The sequence below is a fragment of the Rhineura floridana genome, chromosome 7 (assembly GCF_030035675.1).
Source record: "Rhineura floridana isolate rRhiFlo1 chromosome 7, rRhiFlo1.hap2, whole genome shotgun sequence".
In the NCBI taxonomy this organism is placed as follows: domain Eukaryota; kingdom Metazoa; phylum Chordata; class Lepidosauria; order Squamata; family Rhineuridae; genus Rhineura; species Rhineura floridana.
This window is the reverse complement of record NC_084486.1, coordinates 149530185-149544148: the sequence shown is the minus strand read 5'-3', so window position 1 is coordinate 149544148 and position 13964 is coordinate 149530185. Positions and strand designations below refer to the sequence as shown.

At 42.9% G+C, this 13964-nt stretch overlaps 1 protein-coding gene across 10 annotated transcripts in view; it reads left to right on the top strand.

Moving 5' to 3' along the window:
- The window catches only part of LRCH3 (leucine rich repeats and calponin homology domain containing 3), a 120913-nt gene that overhangs the window by 101260 nt on the left and 5689 nt on the right, over window positions 1–13964 (top strand). For 6 of the 10 annotated variants that reach the window (XM_061637561.1, XM_061637558.1, XM_061637559.1 and 3 more), the window contains 4 exons: window positions 56–162; window positions 1792–1929; window positions 2882–2959; window positions 6838–12087. In XM_061637561.1, the coding sequence (XP_061493545.1) occupies window positions 56–162; window positions 1792–1929; window positions 2882–2959; window positions 6838–7038 (524 nt within the window). In that variant the 3' untranslated portion in view covers window positions 7039–12087. The other 4 variants (XM_061637563.1, XM_061637562.1, XM_061637556.1 and 1 more) reach the window with 2 other exon arrangements.

Sequence of the window (13964 nt, the reverse complement as noted above, 5' to 3'; positions counted from 1 at the left end):
GAATGGTCCCCCCCCCTCTAAATTTGGTCCTCCATTTTTTTCTTGCTTTTCCTAGCCATTGTGTCACTGCCTGCTTCTGCCCCGACTCCAGCTAATGGCACTGAAGACGATAGTTCCAAGCTCCGGGAAGAAGAGGTCGAACTGATAGAGCAACTGCGGAAAGTATGCAGGAAAAGGTTTCTCTGTTGCTGAAGAATGTAGCTGTTGTCTTGCTAAATAAGGCCAAAGTTCATGTAGTCCAGGGGTAGCCAACCAGATGTCCTCTAGACGTTGTTGGACTTCAACTCCCATCAGCTCCAGCCAGCATGGCCAATGGTCAGGGAGCTATAGTCTAACAACATCTGGAGGGCCCCATGTTGGCTATCCCTGATTTAGTCTAATCCAGTAGTCTGTTCCCAATAACAGCCTGCCAGCTTTCAAGGAAGGTAGCAAGTGGGACGTGAAGACAGTGGCCATTCACTGTTAGCAGAAGGGCTGTCCACTCACTTGGCTGGGGTGTGTATTTGTCTTGTCAAACTTAAAATGCACAAAAGTTGCTACCAGGCAGGATTTAACGATCTTGGATGGGAAGGCCTACAAATGTCACTATGCCTTCAAAACCCTTTATGTTAAGTATAAAAATGTGTTTTAACAAAATTGCCAATGGCTCAGGTGCAAGAATGGTGGGGTTGTGTTCAAGGAAGAAGGCACTGGGTCTTCTAACTGTCTCTGTGTACTGATCTTGTGGCTTCTGTTCATATAATTGTCTCTGTATTTTAAACGAACACAAACCTATCCAGGATCACTATCTACCCTAGATTTATATGAGTTGTAGAACCAGTTCTCAAGGACAGACTGAGGTGGTGACACAGTAAGATTTGTGCTTTCCGAAGCTCATGTTGTGGTCTCTCATATTTGCTTCAGTGCACTAACATGGCTACCACCATGTTGGAATCTGCTTACCCTTGAGGAATACCATAGATATCATTGGCATTCGATATTAAAACAACAACAACATGCCACACCTTGTTTATGTGGCTGGGCTACAGCACTGCATTGCCACACTGTGGGCTGCATCCTGTGATACAGTGTTTGTATACAAGAGTTTTCTTGCAAGTTGGTCTCATGACTAAAAAGTAATGTGGAAAGTGATTTGGAGACATCTGCTCCTATAGAACCGCTTCCAGTTTCTGAGTATGCTGGTTTCTAATTCATGGCATATCAGTCCTTTCATAAATACTTTCGTGGTAACTTATTTTAAATGTAGGGAAAAACATTTGGGAGTACAGGCCACATGGGGACAATTGTATCTTGGTTTATTATATTGAAATATAAATGAGCCTTGTGTCCCTGCGTACAGCTGCTTAGCTTCTTCCTTCAGTCAACTATGGTTTCCCTGTTACATTAGAACCAGGAATCTGTGCTTAATAGCTTTGGGAGCAAGCTAGAATCTAAAGCCAACTTCAGACCACGTCTTTATCATCCTGACTTGTTCCAAAGCTGTTAACCATAGTTTCTGGTTGGACGTAACTGGAAACCGTAGTTAATTGAAGACTTTCTGGTTGGTTTGTTCACTTGTGCAAAGGGAGAAGCGAAGCAGCTGCTTGCAGGGTACAAAACTTGCTCATAATTTATCCAAGATACAAGTATCCATACAAAGGTATCGCCTCTTCAGACAATATAGGATGAACATTTTGGACTTCTTTATGCCACTTGGTGGTCTTTGCTGTATTTTCCAGTTTATCTCTGGGTAGCACTTTTCTGTTGGTGGTGGACTTGAATGTCTGTCTTGTGTATGCCTCCTTTTTTCAGAAAATTGAATCACGGTTGAAAGTGTCTTTGCCCAGCGATCTTGGAGCAGCTCTGACTGACGGCGTAGTGCTCTGCCATTTAGCCAATCACGTGCGGCCTCGTTCCGTTCCTAGTATTCATGTCCCTTCACCAGCTGTTGTAAGTATCCAGTGGGTAGCATCGCTTCTGATCGTTAGAATTTGCATCTGTTTTTCAAAGATTATTCTGCCCTCCTGCTTGCAAAGGCCCTCAAGCAATAAAATAACAGATGACAAATTAAAAATGAGCAAGACTAGCAACAGTATAAAGTGACAAAAGCTGAACAAAGAAGCAGCAATCGGCTACATTTCAGATGTTGATGAAATAAAAGGTAGAAGGGAATTAGCCTCCCAAAATGCCCATGGTTCAGTGTATTCTGGAGAGAGAAGTTACCCACTGCTGGGAACACCCTGACCCTAGTGGATGCCAGCCTAACTTTTGACAAGGAAGATTAACCCGAAACAGGTTCCATCCCAGCTCCAAAGTTCTCAGTGTACACAGAGATTAATTTCTTTATATTTCTCTTGTATCTTTGCTAGAAGCAGCTATCGATGCTTGGGCCTCTGTGCGAAAAATACTCAACAAGAAATGTAAACACTGTTTTAGGTACTAATGAGAACCCAGTCAGGAACCTTTGACTACTGTGGCAAACATTGCAGTTCTGCCTTGTAAGAGCCCCCAAACCTTGTGTCAGCTGCCTTGGAGGTGCACATATTTCATGCAAATCCAGATCTTAGCTAATTAGTCTGGCTGCATATCTTGCACTTTGTGGCTGGCTGAGGTGGGGTGGCGGGGGCAAGAAAGAAATTCGGAGCACATTGATAAAACGTGCACAGTTGGAGACAGCAGGAAGGGAAATAGCTGAGGGACAGCTGGCAATGAAAGAGCAGGTGAAGGATGTGTGGGACAAGCAGGCATGTCACTTGTGCCCTTTCTTCTCCCAGTTAGTTGCTTGAAATTTCTAGGGTTCTGCCCACCACTCTCGGCTCCTAACATCTTTAAGAATTCTGGATTAACTATAAGGCACAGCTGATTTCAGAATGCCACACTCTTCTCTTCCCCTCTTCTGCAGCCTAAGTTAACGATGGCCAAGTGTAGACGGAACGTTGAAAATTTCCTGGAAGCTTGCCGAAAGATTGGTGTGCCTCAGGTGAAAGAGAAAATCTTCTGCTTTATTTTGCACTGCATGCAGACATTTTGTATTACTGAGAGCCCAGCATTTCTATAGCATCAGATTCTGCACCGGGGTGGTGGGGGCCCACACTGGAAATATATGTGATGTATACTACTATATCACAGGAGAACAAGCCAGTACAGTTATAGGCAATGCTGAAATGCTTATGTGAAGGTCTGCATTCAAAATAGGCTCTAAGGAAAAGATTGTAAAACAGGAAGAGAAATAAGGCTCCTGTTTTATTTCAGCTCATCTAAATACCTGGGGAGGGTCAGACTTTACCCATTCTTGCTCAGTGTATTGAGTTGGAAGTCAGGTATTATACTAGAAATCGGGTTTGGTTCTGCTGTTGGCTTCTGTTTATGAAGAAGGCACATCACTGGCTGTAGAGTATAGTATAATATAACACTGGGTACAATTAATAGTGTCTTAAAAACATGAGATCTGCTACGAATCTCATTAGTATTTCTATTTTCTACATTTGGGTACTTGCTCATAGGAGATTGTGTATTCATGATGAAAGTTCTAATGTATTAAAGATTTGTGCCATTGTCTATCTACATTGGGCATGGTGTTCTGAAGCATCCCCAAGCCTTCAGGTATACCTGTCTAACAGGTTGGATGCAAGTATGCCAGAGAGCCCAGGAGTGGTCCAGAATATCATGCTTGATGCTACACAGGTAGAATTTGTCTGCAGTATCTGATTTAATTGTTTTGGTCTGGAAAGAAACTTTGGGGTCACTTCAACAAATAAAAATCGCACCATAGGGCCAAGATTGCCCTAATATTATATATTTGCCATTCTGAGAAGAAGTGGGGACTACCTGGTTATATTTCAGGCGTGTCTTATTTAACGTTTTATAGATACCTTGATATTTTACCTGGTCTCTGGTGGTGGGTATCCAGGCATCAATTCCTATTCAGTGCTTGACATCCTAATTTGGATGTTGTGCTAATAATTTTTGGACTTGACACTTCATCTTCCAAATTGCTGCAGATGCTGGGTTCAAGCAGAGGCTTTTCCAAGGCAGAACCAGGAGTTCAGCACATCCTGGTCCAGTTGTCAGGTTCTTATGAATTTGCTCAGCATTCTTCAGAGAGCAGCCTAGCTGGTGCAGAAATGAGTCTGCCTGCTTGTGCTGCAGTTTTTTAGCATGGATATTTTTCAGTCATCTGGTTTTATTTTATTGCGTGGAAAATGTTAGGCCTTTTTTATACATGCCTTAATATTTTTTTTGGTGGCCATGCTCAGTTGATAGCCAAGTCATAATTGCTGCAAATTGCTTTGGCAAGGGATCTCTGTATCTTTACTGGGAAGAGCAACATGGACTGTATTGGGTTGTGAAGAGCACATTACTTTTCTTTGTGTTTTGAATAGCCACCAATTGACTGACGTGTAATTGAGATGCCAGAATTCCACACTTCACAAACTGTATACAGAAGTGTTGGCTCCTGCCCTGAACCAAGGACTTAAGACACATTGCACAATCCTCCAACTAAAACCCCCCCAAAGTCCCTCCCCCAAGTATGTTGTAGTGGTTCTCTCCTTTACTTGCCTATCCTCAAAGAGGCCCAGATGCATCCCTCTAGCCGTCGGTCCTCCTTGTCCCCCAGCATGGCATGCCACCACTCTCCTCCACCATGTTGTGCCCCCCTCCTGCATCCACCATGCAACAGTGGCCATCATCTGACAGTTCCCTGGAGACATAAGAGGTGGGCGGGACTTGGAAGAATGGAAGTAGGAAGTGTGTTTGAATTAGCCAGGTGCTGCAAGCAACTCTGAAGTTACAATGTGCCAGTCCCACGTGTTGTTAAATTGGGACACAGCAAGATTAGGTGAGTTGCCTGCTGCTGTCTTCCAGATACCTTGTCCATATCCCATTTGAACAGCTGAAATGTCTTCATCCTGATTTTAATAGTAATAGCTCTTGGAGCTACTTGTCCCTTGGAGTTAGCTAAAGGCCAAATGAAATGGCTTACCCACCCACCGAGGCCAGCTGCTCCTAGAGGTAGCAGCCTTTCTGCAGTCTGGCAATCGAAGAAGAGTCATTTGGGGCTAGATTCCATTTTCTCCGAGGGCAAGTTTTGTTTCCTTAAGTTTCTTGGGAAAGTCTGCTTCTGTTGAACTTTGGTGTGGACATGACAGCAGTTCATGTAGACTAGGTTCAAGCCAAGGATGTTGGTAGGGCTCAGTGAGTCAGCTGAAGGCATTGTTGGTGGTTGTCATGATTGCATTAGGAGAAAAATGAACAAGAGCCATGCTTGATGGACTCAAGGCCCTTGAGTCTCAGCTGAGGATGGGGGAGTCCACCAGTTCTTAGAGAACAGGATAAGACTGTGGGCACAACAAGGCTCCAAGGAAGTGGAGACCAGTCACTTACCTCAGTGCTCTGATATCAATCTACAGACTCATAGACAACATTGATCTATCCAACACTCTACCCAACTAGGAAGAATGAAGTTGGGCCATTTTGAGAACAGTGTCCATAACAACTTCTGATGAACCTTAATTAGGTGAATTTCTTGTAACCAGGAATACCACTAACTGTACAAATAGAGCAAAACTCAGATTCTCTATCAAGGAAAGTTAAACTCCTTTATCCTATTAAATTCAAAATTGAAGCCACTTACAGTTCAGTGTTCATAGAGGCTGTGAAGCATGTACAGAGCTCTGCACAAATAGGATCTGTCCCATACTCTTCACTGCTGGAGAACATGTTGGACATTGGAGAGAATGGAGGAGTTGCTACATACTTGCGTCTGAGGTCAGTCAGTCTCTCTCACTCGCATGCACACTCGCATGCACATGTGTACACACGCATACACTGCTGAATTGGGGAAAGCATGTGGTACCTCCTGATGTGTTAGTGTGTAGTAGTTACAAAAGAGAAATTTCTTAGTATGGCCCTATGTAGAAAAACTTACCTTTTGAGAGGGCAGATTAGATACCTTTTTAAAGCTGTTGTTCTCTAAAGATGGTATCTTGCATAGAGCCACGTTATTATTATTTATTAATTAAATTTATACCCCATGTTATGGCCAAAAGGCCCTCAAGGCGGCTTACAAAAAACACGAATATAACAGTACATCAATAGAACATAATACATCAATAAAATAATACAATTCTCAAAATTAAATAACAAATAACATTATTAAAAGCAAATTATTGAGCAAGTGTTACTTTAAATACTTGTATATACATGTCCACAAGCCAAGCACAAGAATAACACTGGCAACTGTGTTCTTCGTGATCAGTCAGATGACTCATCATTTTCACAGTCAGCTGGGTTCTTCCTTTTCAGACATTCCCCTTCCACCATGCCTACATTTAGCTAAGTGATTTGGTTGGCACAGATTGTGGCAGAAAATCTTTGGGTGCTGGATGTGCTTTGCACCTCACAACCATCTACCACCTGTCAGCAGAAAAGTGAAAAGTCCAAAAATGCCTATCCTTTTAAACAAAAGATGTGTTGCATGATGGCACACTGGGTTAACCTATGCAGGATACTACACTCAAAGACCAACTTTGCATTGCCAACCAAAAACGGATTCAGTTTTGGGATGTCTTCCATGCAGTCAATGGAGCTTCCCCAACAAATGCTCCCAGGGTGAATAACATCCCTTCTTGACAAAACAAAGGCCTGTTAGTGCTACTTTGTTTGATGACTATTTGTTTTCTTCTGATACAAAAAATATACAAAAAATATACAAAAATAGAGGTGAGAAAATGAAAAGTTCATTTGTGTAAAATGGATGATGTTGGGCTTTCTTGACTACTTCATGGATGTTTGCATGACTGATGACTGACGCTTTTTTTTCTGTCTGTTTTCCCTTCCTGCTCACACTTTGGACAGGACAATCTCTGTTCCCCTTCTGACATTCTCCAGCTAAACCTCAGCATTAAAAGAACAGTAGAATCTCTTCTTTCTGTGGGGACAGATTCAGAAGAAGCCAGTCTTGTCTCTCTTTCTACCCAGCTTTGTGGCTTTGCAGCATTTTACTGTGCTCTGATGCTGACAGTCTGTGTGTTCTATCACTGGGTTTTTTTCCTGTAGCTAAAGCTCAAAGGTGCCATGGACTTGCTCCAGCTCTTGCAGTTGGATGGTAAACAAGTCTGTGTTTTGGTTGAGAATTTTGTGTATGTTCATTCTTCCTGATCCACCAGCAATCTGCTCTGTGTGATGTGAAAAACTCTCTTGCTGACAATGACCTTGTCAGGCAGAATTTGCTATTAGCTAAGTGAAAAGTCCCTTACAGTATGTGATTGAAATACTTTATGCAAATCAAAGGGGGGGGACTTTGTAGAAATCTATTTTAATTGCACAACTTTGGATATTTTTGTAAAACGGGAAGTTCACCCACTTCTTTGGGGTGTGTTGATGGAGGCAGTGATGGAAATTTGATTATTGAAACTCATGGAACATTTTAAAGAACTGGGATACAATGTTGAAGGAAGACACTACATCTACCACCAAAAGATATTCCATCTAGACTCCCTTTGGTATCTTTAGGATGAAAGAAACAATGAAATGCGTTTTCATGTTTTTCTCCAAGTGCTAGGAATATTATCATCCTTTTTACAACAAAAAGTGGAGATTGCTCAGGATTCTGCAGAAACCTCAAACCTGCGCAGCAGGGGTCTTATTTTCTGCAAATTGTGGCATCATCCAAGCGGTGCTGATTGGCAGGATTTCTTCTTGTCTCCAGGGCACCAGTGGATTTGCAGAGCAGGCTATGTTGTGTTGCAGAACATGGAGAATGCAGGTTTTTAGACCTAGTGCAGATTTTATTAAAATTGTAGTATCCAGCCAAATAACTGTTTACACAAAGGGTCTTCAGTGGAGGAGGAACTCATGATAAATGGCTTCTCCTCTGCTTAGATCAGAAAAGCCACAGCATGCACACTTTTCTAGTTGCTGAGAAGTAATCTTTATTTAGTGTTGTGTTCAGCTACTGGTGATGTGTAGCACTGGGAAAATGCAGCCCCTTTCCTCACATTTCCTCACCTCTAAACTGGGCTCCTCCCCACCTATGCACCAGTGTGCCAATGCCACTATTGTATTTACTTTTCTCTTAGGATTTCTCAGTTGATCTCTGATGTCATGAAGGATTTTAGGCAACATCTCTAGAACAGACCTCCATGTGCTTTTTAGAGTGAGAGGCTTTCTTCTTTTTAGAAAATGCACATGAACAACTTGCATTCTCAGCTTGAATATCCATCCCTTAGCTTCCCAATAAATAGACACAGCACTGTTTAAGGAGCAGTACCTTATCTAAAATATTGTTCATACTGTTATTTATTTATTTATAGATGTATTAGCTGCTTCAATGTTTAACAAAGTACTCAGAACATTATGTAACAGTATACAGCAAGCTGGACAGTTCCCATTATGGGGTGGTGGTGTATATCCTTGTTGGGAGTTGTGTGACGCTGGGGTCCAAATTACTCAACTGGTGCTCACCCTTGAAAGGCAGGAATAATAAAACCAGGAATGGGGGGGGGATATACCTGCTGAAGCACCAACCACTTGAAGTCCTTCTTAGTCTGCCATCTGGCTTCTGAGATTTCACCAGACAGTTGCCCACACAGTTTCAAGTTGTTTTCTGCTGGTCTAAGGACTAGAAGCTTTATTTTTTTTCTTAAATTAGAAACAGATTCTCAGGAGGCTGAAGAATACTGATACCAGATTCCTTGCTTATTGTGATCACTCACGTAGAATACAAGCCCTGCTTTGAGGGTGGTTCAGGTGTTTTTAACAGCACTCCTGTAAATAGGTCTTTGGCCACACTGGATGGAGTGCCCAGGCTAATTTCCACCCCCCACCCCTAGCCAGCCTTGCAGAATGGCTTCTTGCCTCTGCACGGTTTGTGTAGCTCAGGTATCACCCAGGTTGATGCTTCAGCCTTTTTAGCCTATCTACACTCTCTGCTTCTGCCTTTCTCAGGGAGACCTTTACTCTTAAAGCGGATCTTAGACACAAGTGTTTGCCCTTCTGCCTTGGGATAGTACATTCGAAAGTGCAGCAGATTTGAAATTGCCTCAGCCTGACAGTCTTCAATGCACACTGTTTAGAATTTCCCCTTCATATTCCTCCGCTGAGGGCTAAAAGTTCAACAAAGCAAGAAAAAAATTAGTTCTTTATCTTTTTGAGGAAGTGCACGTTTAAGCACTGCTGTAGCCAAATGCAATGTAGGTGGGCATCTTATATCTAGAATGAGTGTGAGAGCAGTGAGTTGCTCTCCATGTGTGAAAATAAGAATATGAAAGTTGAATACATGCAGTTTAGTCTCATGAAAGACAAGGACACTTCTTGCTAACCTTGTTGCCTGCGTTTATGTAGTGTTTGAATTAGGCTCTTCAGTAGATCAATACAATGCCAGAGCACTTTATAGCTCTTGATTCCTGAATGAGAAGATTTATAGACAGCAGGAAACCCTATCAGTGTGAATTCTGTTACCAAGAGAGTGTCCTTCTTGTCTCCAAATACCAGGCTTATTATTTCAAGTGTGCAGGCTGAATTAGCTGACCTTTGCCTTTCCCTCGGCTAACCTAAGGTGTGATGTTTTTGCCTCTTTTTAGTCCATGTTTATGGGGCATTTTGCTGGATTCATACATCATTTGGGCTGAGTGTCCTGTTTTCCTTCCTTAGCCAGGTGTCTGCTCTGCAGGCTAGAAATCACAAGCTTTTTACATCTCCTTCTGCGTTGTGGCAGATGCCACCATAGTCAGGCCAGGTGGCTGACAGCCCATTAAAGGTATATAACTCTAGAGCAGGGCTGTGTTTATTCTGTGCTAAAAAGGATTAAAATGCTACAGCTTGTATAAAATTGTGGAGGTTGAACAGTTTTGCCAGCCATGGGGCAGATGATGAGCTAAATAGGGCACTGACATCTTGCCCACTGGAATCTTATTTAGCTACCCTCAGAGACTTCCAGCAGGCGTTGCCCACTACGTTGTGAAGCATATCTCCACAGCCATATGGGCTAGCAACTTTTTTGTTGTTTGTAAATGAAAGAAAAGTCTATCAAGCAGCTGAATTTTGTGTTCCCATAGCGTCACAGCACAAATGCAGCCCTGCTCATAAGGAGGGTTTTGTCAGATATAGTGAACACTCATGGCCATTTTTTACAACCCTTGTGGCTACTGTGCTGATCACAGAATGAATCCCTGCTAGTCCAAATGGCAGAGCGAAGGGGATTTCAGGGTTTTTGTAAGTGGGCCTGTCCATATAGAAAGTTTTGCACATAAGCCAGTACAGCAGCCTTTGACAAACTAGTGTCCTCTTGACGTTTTGGATTACAACTCCCATCAGGGCACCAGGTTCCCAAGGGCTGCAATGTAACCTTCTCTTGAAAGACAGATGGTGCTTCTTCCCGCATTTGTGGTTTAACTTACAACTGTGAATCCGCTCTATGCAAAGCTCTTCTGGAAGGGTAAACCCCACAACTACATCCTGAAGGATTAGCTGTCTATTAGACGTGCTTTCATACCCTTCCTCCCTTCTTGAAATACATGGTTAGCTTCCATTTTGACTAATGTATAACTCTAGCATGAACAAGACAGAAAATTAAAACTAACTCCTAGTAGGGCATCCTAGTAGGCACTTCCTCACCATTGCTCTTCAGTTGATGACGTGCTGTGAATTTCACCTTCTGTTCAATCCCAGATAATGATTCTGGAACAGAACCGTGGGAAATTACTATTTGTTACTGTGTGAGGTTGGCATATAGGAGAACATAAGAAGAGCCTGCTGGATCAGCCCAGTGGCCCATCTAGTCCAGCATCCTGTTCTCACAGTGGCCAACCAGGTGCCTGGGGGAAGTCCGCAAGCAGGACCTGAGAGCAAGAACACTCTCCCCTCCTGAGGCTTCCGGCAACTGGTTTTCAGAAGCATGCTGCCTCTGACTAGGGTGGCACAGCACAGCCATCACGGCTAGTAGCCATTGATAGCCCTGTCCTCCATAAGAAGACCAGGGTTGTTATATTCTCAACTATAACAGAATAATATGAACAACAGTAATGTTCTTGCAGAACTTGCACATTTATCAGCTGACCTCTCACTACCATAGCTGAGCATAATAGATGTACCTTCCTCAGTAGCTCTGTAACCAGGAGCCAGTATTCTAGCAGACTTGCAGGTGCTTTCTTTCTTTTTTGACAAGGTATTATTGCGTTGGGTAGAAAATTGCATCCCCTTTTTCCTCTATTTTCTATATTGCTCCTGTACTGAGCTGTAGCTGCAGGGGTTGTACAACAGCACAATATTTATTTATTTTATTTATTTATTGGATTTGTTAGTCGCCCATCTGGGAGGTTATCCAACCACTCTGGGCGACGTACAATCAGAAGTATAAAATTACAATGAACAATAGACATAAAGACATTAATACATTAAAATAGTGACTTCCCTTTTGTTTGTGCTGGAAGCCAATAATTAAATTTGACTTTAATTGATGAAAGGAAGCTCCTTATTTGGAATAGGCACACTTCATTGAGCATGGTTTGCTTTTGGGGTTTTACGAGTTGCTATTTCCTTTGAGGTGTGTGAGCTGTCGGCTTACTTTAGTGCCTGAGCGTTTTGCTGGACTTTGTTCCTCCCAGCATCTATAACATTCCAGCCCCAACTGGTGCTACCTTTCTTGGTTTTGGTTCTGGATGGGATGGGCACTCAGCACCCAGAGACGCATGTAAGCTCCCTTGTGGTTAGAAAAGCTGCCTTTTGTTGAGTTGGGCCCTTGGTCCATCTTAGCTCAGTAGTGTCTCTACAGTGACCGGCCACTGTCCCAGCCCTGCCTGGAGATACCAGGGGTTGAACCTGGGACTTTTTCTTAACATGCAGATCGTGTGCTCTTCCACTGAGCCGTGGTCCTTCCCCATAACACAGTGGTTAGTTTCTGAACATGCAGAGGGAAGCTTGGAACTAAGGTGATTGCCAGAGCAGTTGGGTGGCATGGACATTAGTGTACCTTCTTAAACAGTGCACTTGACTTGTCAGTCAATCAGAATGCTGCTGTTTGAGTTTTAGGCTTGTGGTAGGCTGAGTAGGTTGTTGCATTGCCTCCGTGAGGGTGAACTAACTCTCGATTGGTTGTCCACTCTATATGGATGGGATAAAGGACGGGGCCTCCATTCTTTACGACCTGCTGAGCACAGGGTGGCCAAGGAAAGCAGCTGCAGCCGTACGCAGATGGTGCCGGGGTCCAGCTCCAAGGGTGCAGTGCCACAGACGACATAGTTACAGAAGTGCAGCAAGAAGATGGCATTATCTCTCCCCTGTGGAGGGAATCAAATCTTGAATCGCACAAATAACTTTATGATATACAGCATTTTACCTCAATGAACTCTTAGATTTTGTGCCATAACTGCAAATTTGGCAACACTGAACAGCACAGGCTTAGAGTTCTGCCTTCATTTGCTTTGTATGTGGGACGGCCATCAAGCCTCTTCCATCGCTGCCTTTTAAAGGTTTCCCCAGTTTCCCCATAGTACCCCTTTCTAGACTGGGGAGCGTCTGCTTAAAAAACATCACCTCTGCTCCATGTGCAATGCCCAGCACACTGGTGCTTAAGACATGTCAAAGAATGTGCGTTTGAGCTGCAGCTGTAGCTCATCTCTTGGGTCCAAAACCAGCATTTGCTCCTCTTGTAGGCTGGGGATGCAATACTCAGAATTTTGCAACAGGTTGTGGCCTACAAACGCTGATACCTCAGTAAATGTGAGTCTCTAAGGTGCTGATGCACATTTTGCTCCTACAGGCTAATGCCACTGCTCCTGTGATGTGCATGTTTGTGTTTGAGTGATCTCAAGCCTGCAGTGTGTTCTTGGAAGACTCCCACCGCTTGCCTCGGGATCTCTCTGAAACCAGCAGAGATTCACAGTCAGGCAAGGGCCTTGTGCATCTTCAGTGTACAGGAGTTGATCCTGAATTAGTCAAGGAAACAGAGCACCTCTGTTTATGTGAATAAATGTGTGCTGAAACACTGTATATTTTTTAAAAGCTGTTTCTACTGGGGATATTTTTGAGAACATTTTATAAGAAACAAGCATGCCTGTGAAAATAATTAGGCTGCTCAATGAAACAGACATTCTTAGTTTTGAACGGAGGGAGGGAACGGGATGCTGTCAGTGCTTGAAATGGAGAAAGTAAAGCACTGTTGTATTGTCTTCCCACAAATCTGTCTGGTGTTCGCAAAGATCAGAACTTGTTTAGCCATAATCTTTAAAAGGATATTAGTTTGGTTACATCTAGCAGGTGGGAAAGGGTGTTTTTTGAACATTCCTTCCATCTCTCCTCATTCATGTGTTACGCAAATGAAAATGCTTCTCTGGGTTGTGCTCTTTGTACCAGATTTTCCATAGGAAGTCTACTTCTAATATCATGAATTAGGGTTAATTTAAAATTAAGAAAAAAGACTGCTTCTCTCTGTTCACATACTCCTGTGTAATTCTCCTTGTGGGGGTGTGTGTCTTGTTTCGGGGGCTGATCGTTGTTTTTAATGTGTTGATTAAATAAAGTTCCTGTCCTGGACTCTGGCTGGCTCGTTGTTCACTGTATCACACATACTGCTGTTAGTTCAGGCCAGAGGCAGACAACTCAGAGGTGTGTTTTATTAGGAATGCATCCTAAAAAGCAGGGCCTTGGCTGATATTTATTTATATATTTATTTTATTAAATTTATTAGTCGCCCATCTGGCTGGCTGTCCAGCCACTCTGGGCGACGTACAAAATAAAAACATATAAATACATTAAAACATTAAAAATCTCAACAATAATAATAAAACCTAACCCACCCCAAAAGCCTGCCTGAAGAGCCAGGTCTTCAAGGCCTGGTGGAAGCTCATCATAGAGGGGGCATGGCGGAGATCATATGCATGTAACGTGCCACTTTCATGCACATTTAAGAACCAACCTACATATTGCTTTTCTGTTGGGTTAGTTTTACGGTAAAATGATCACCTTCAACTGTTAAAAGGAATCAG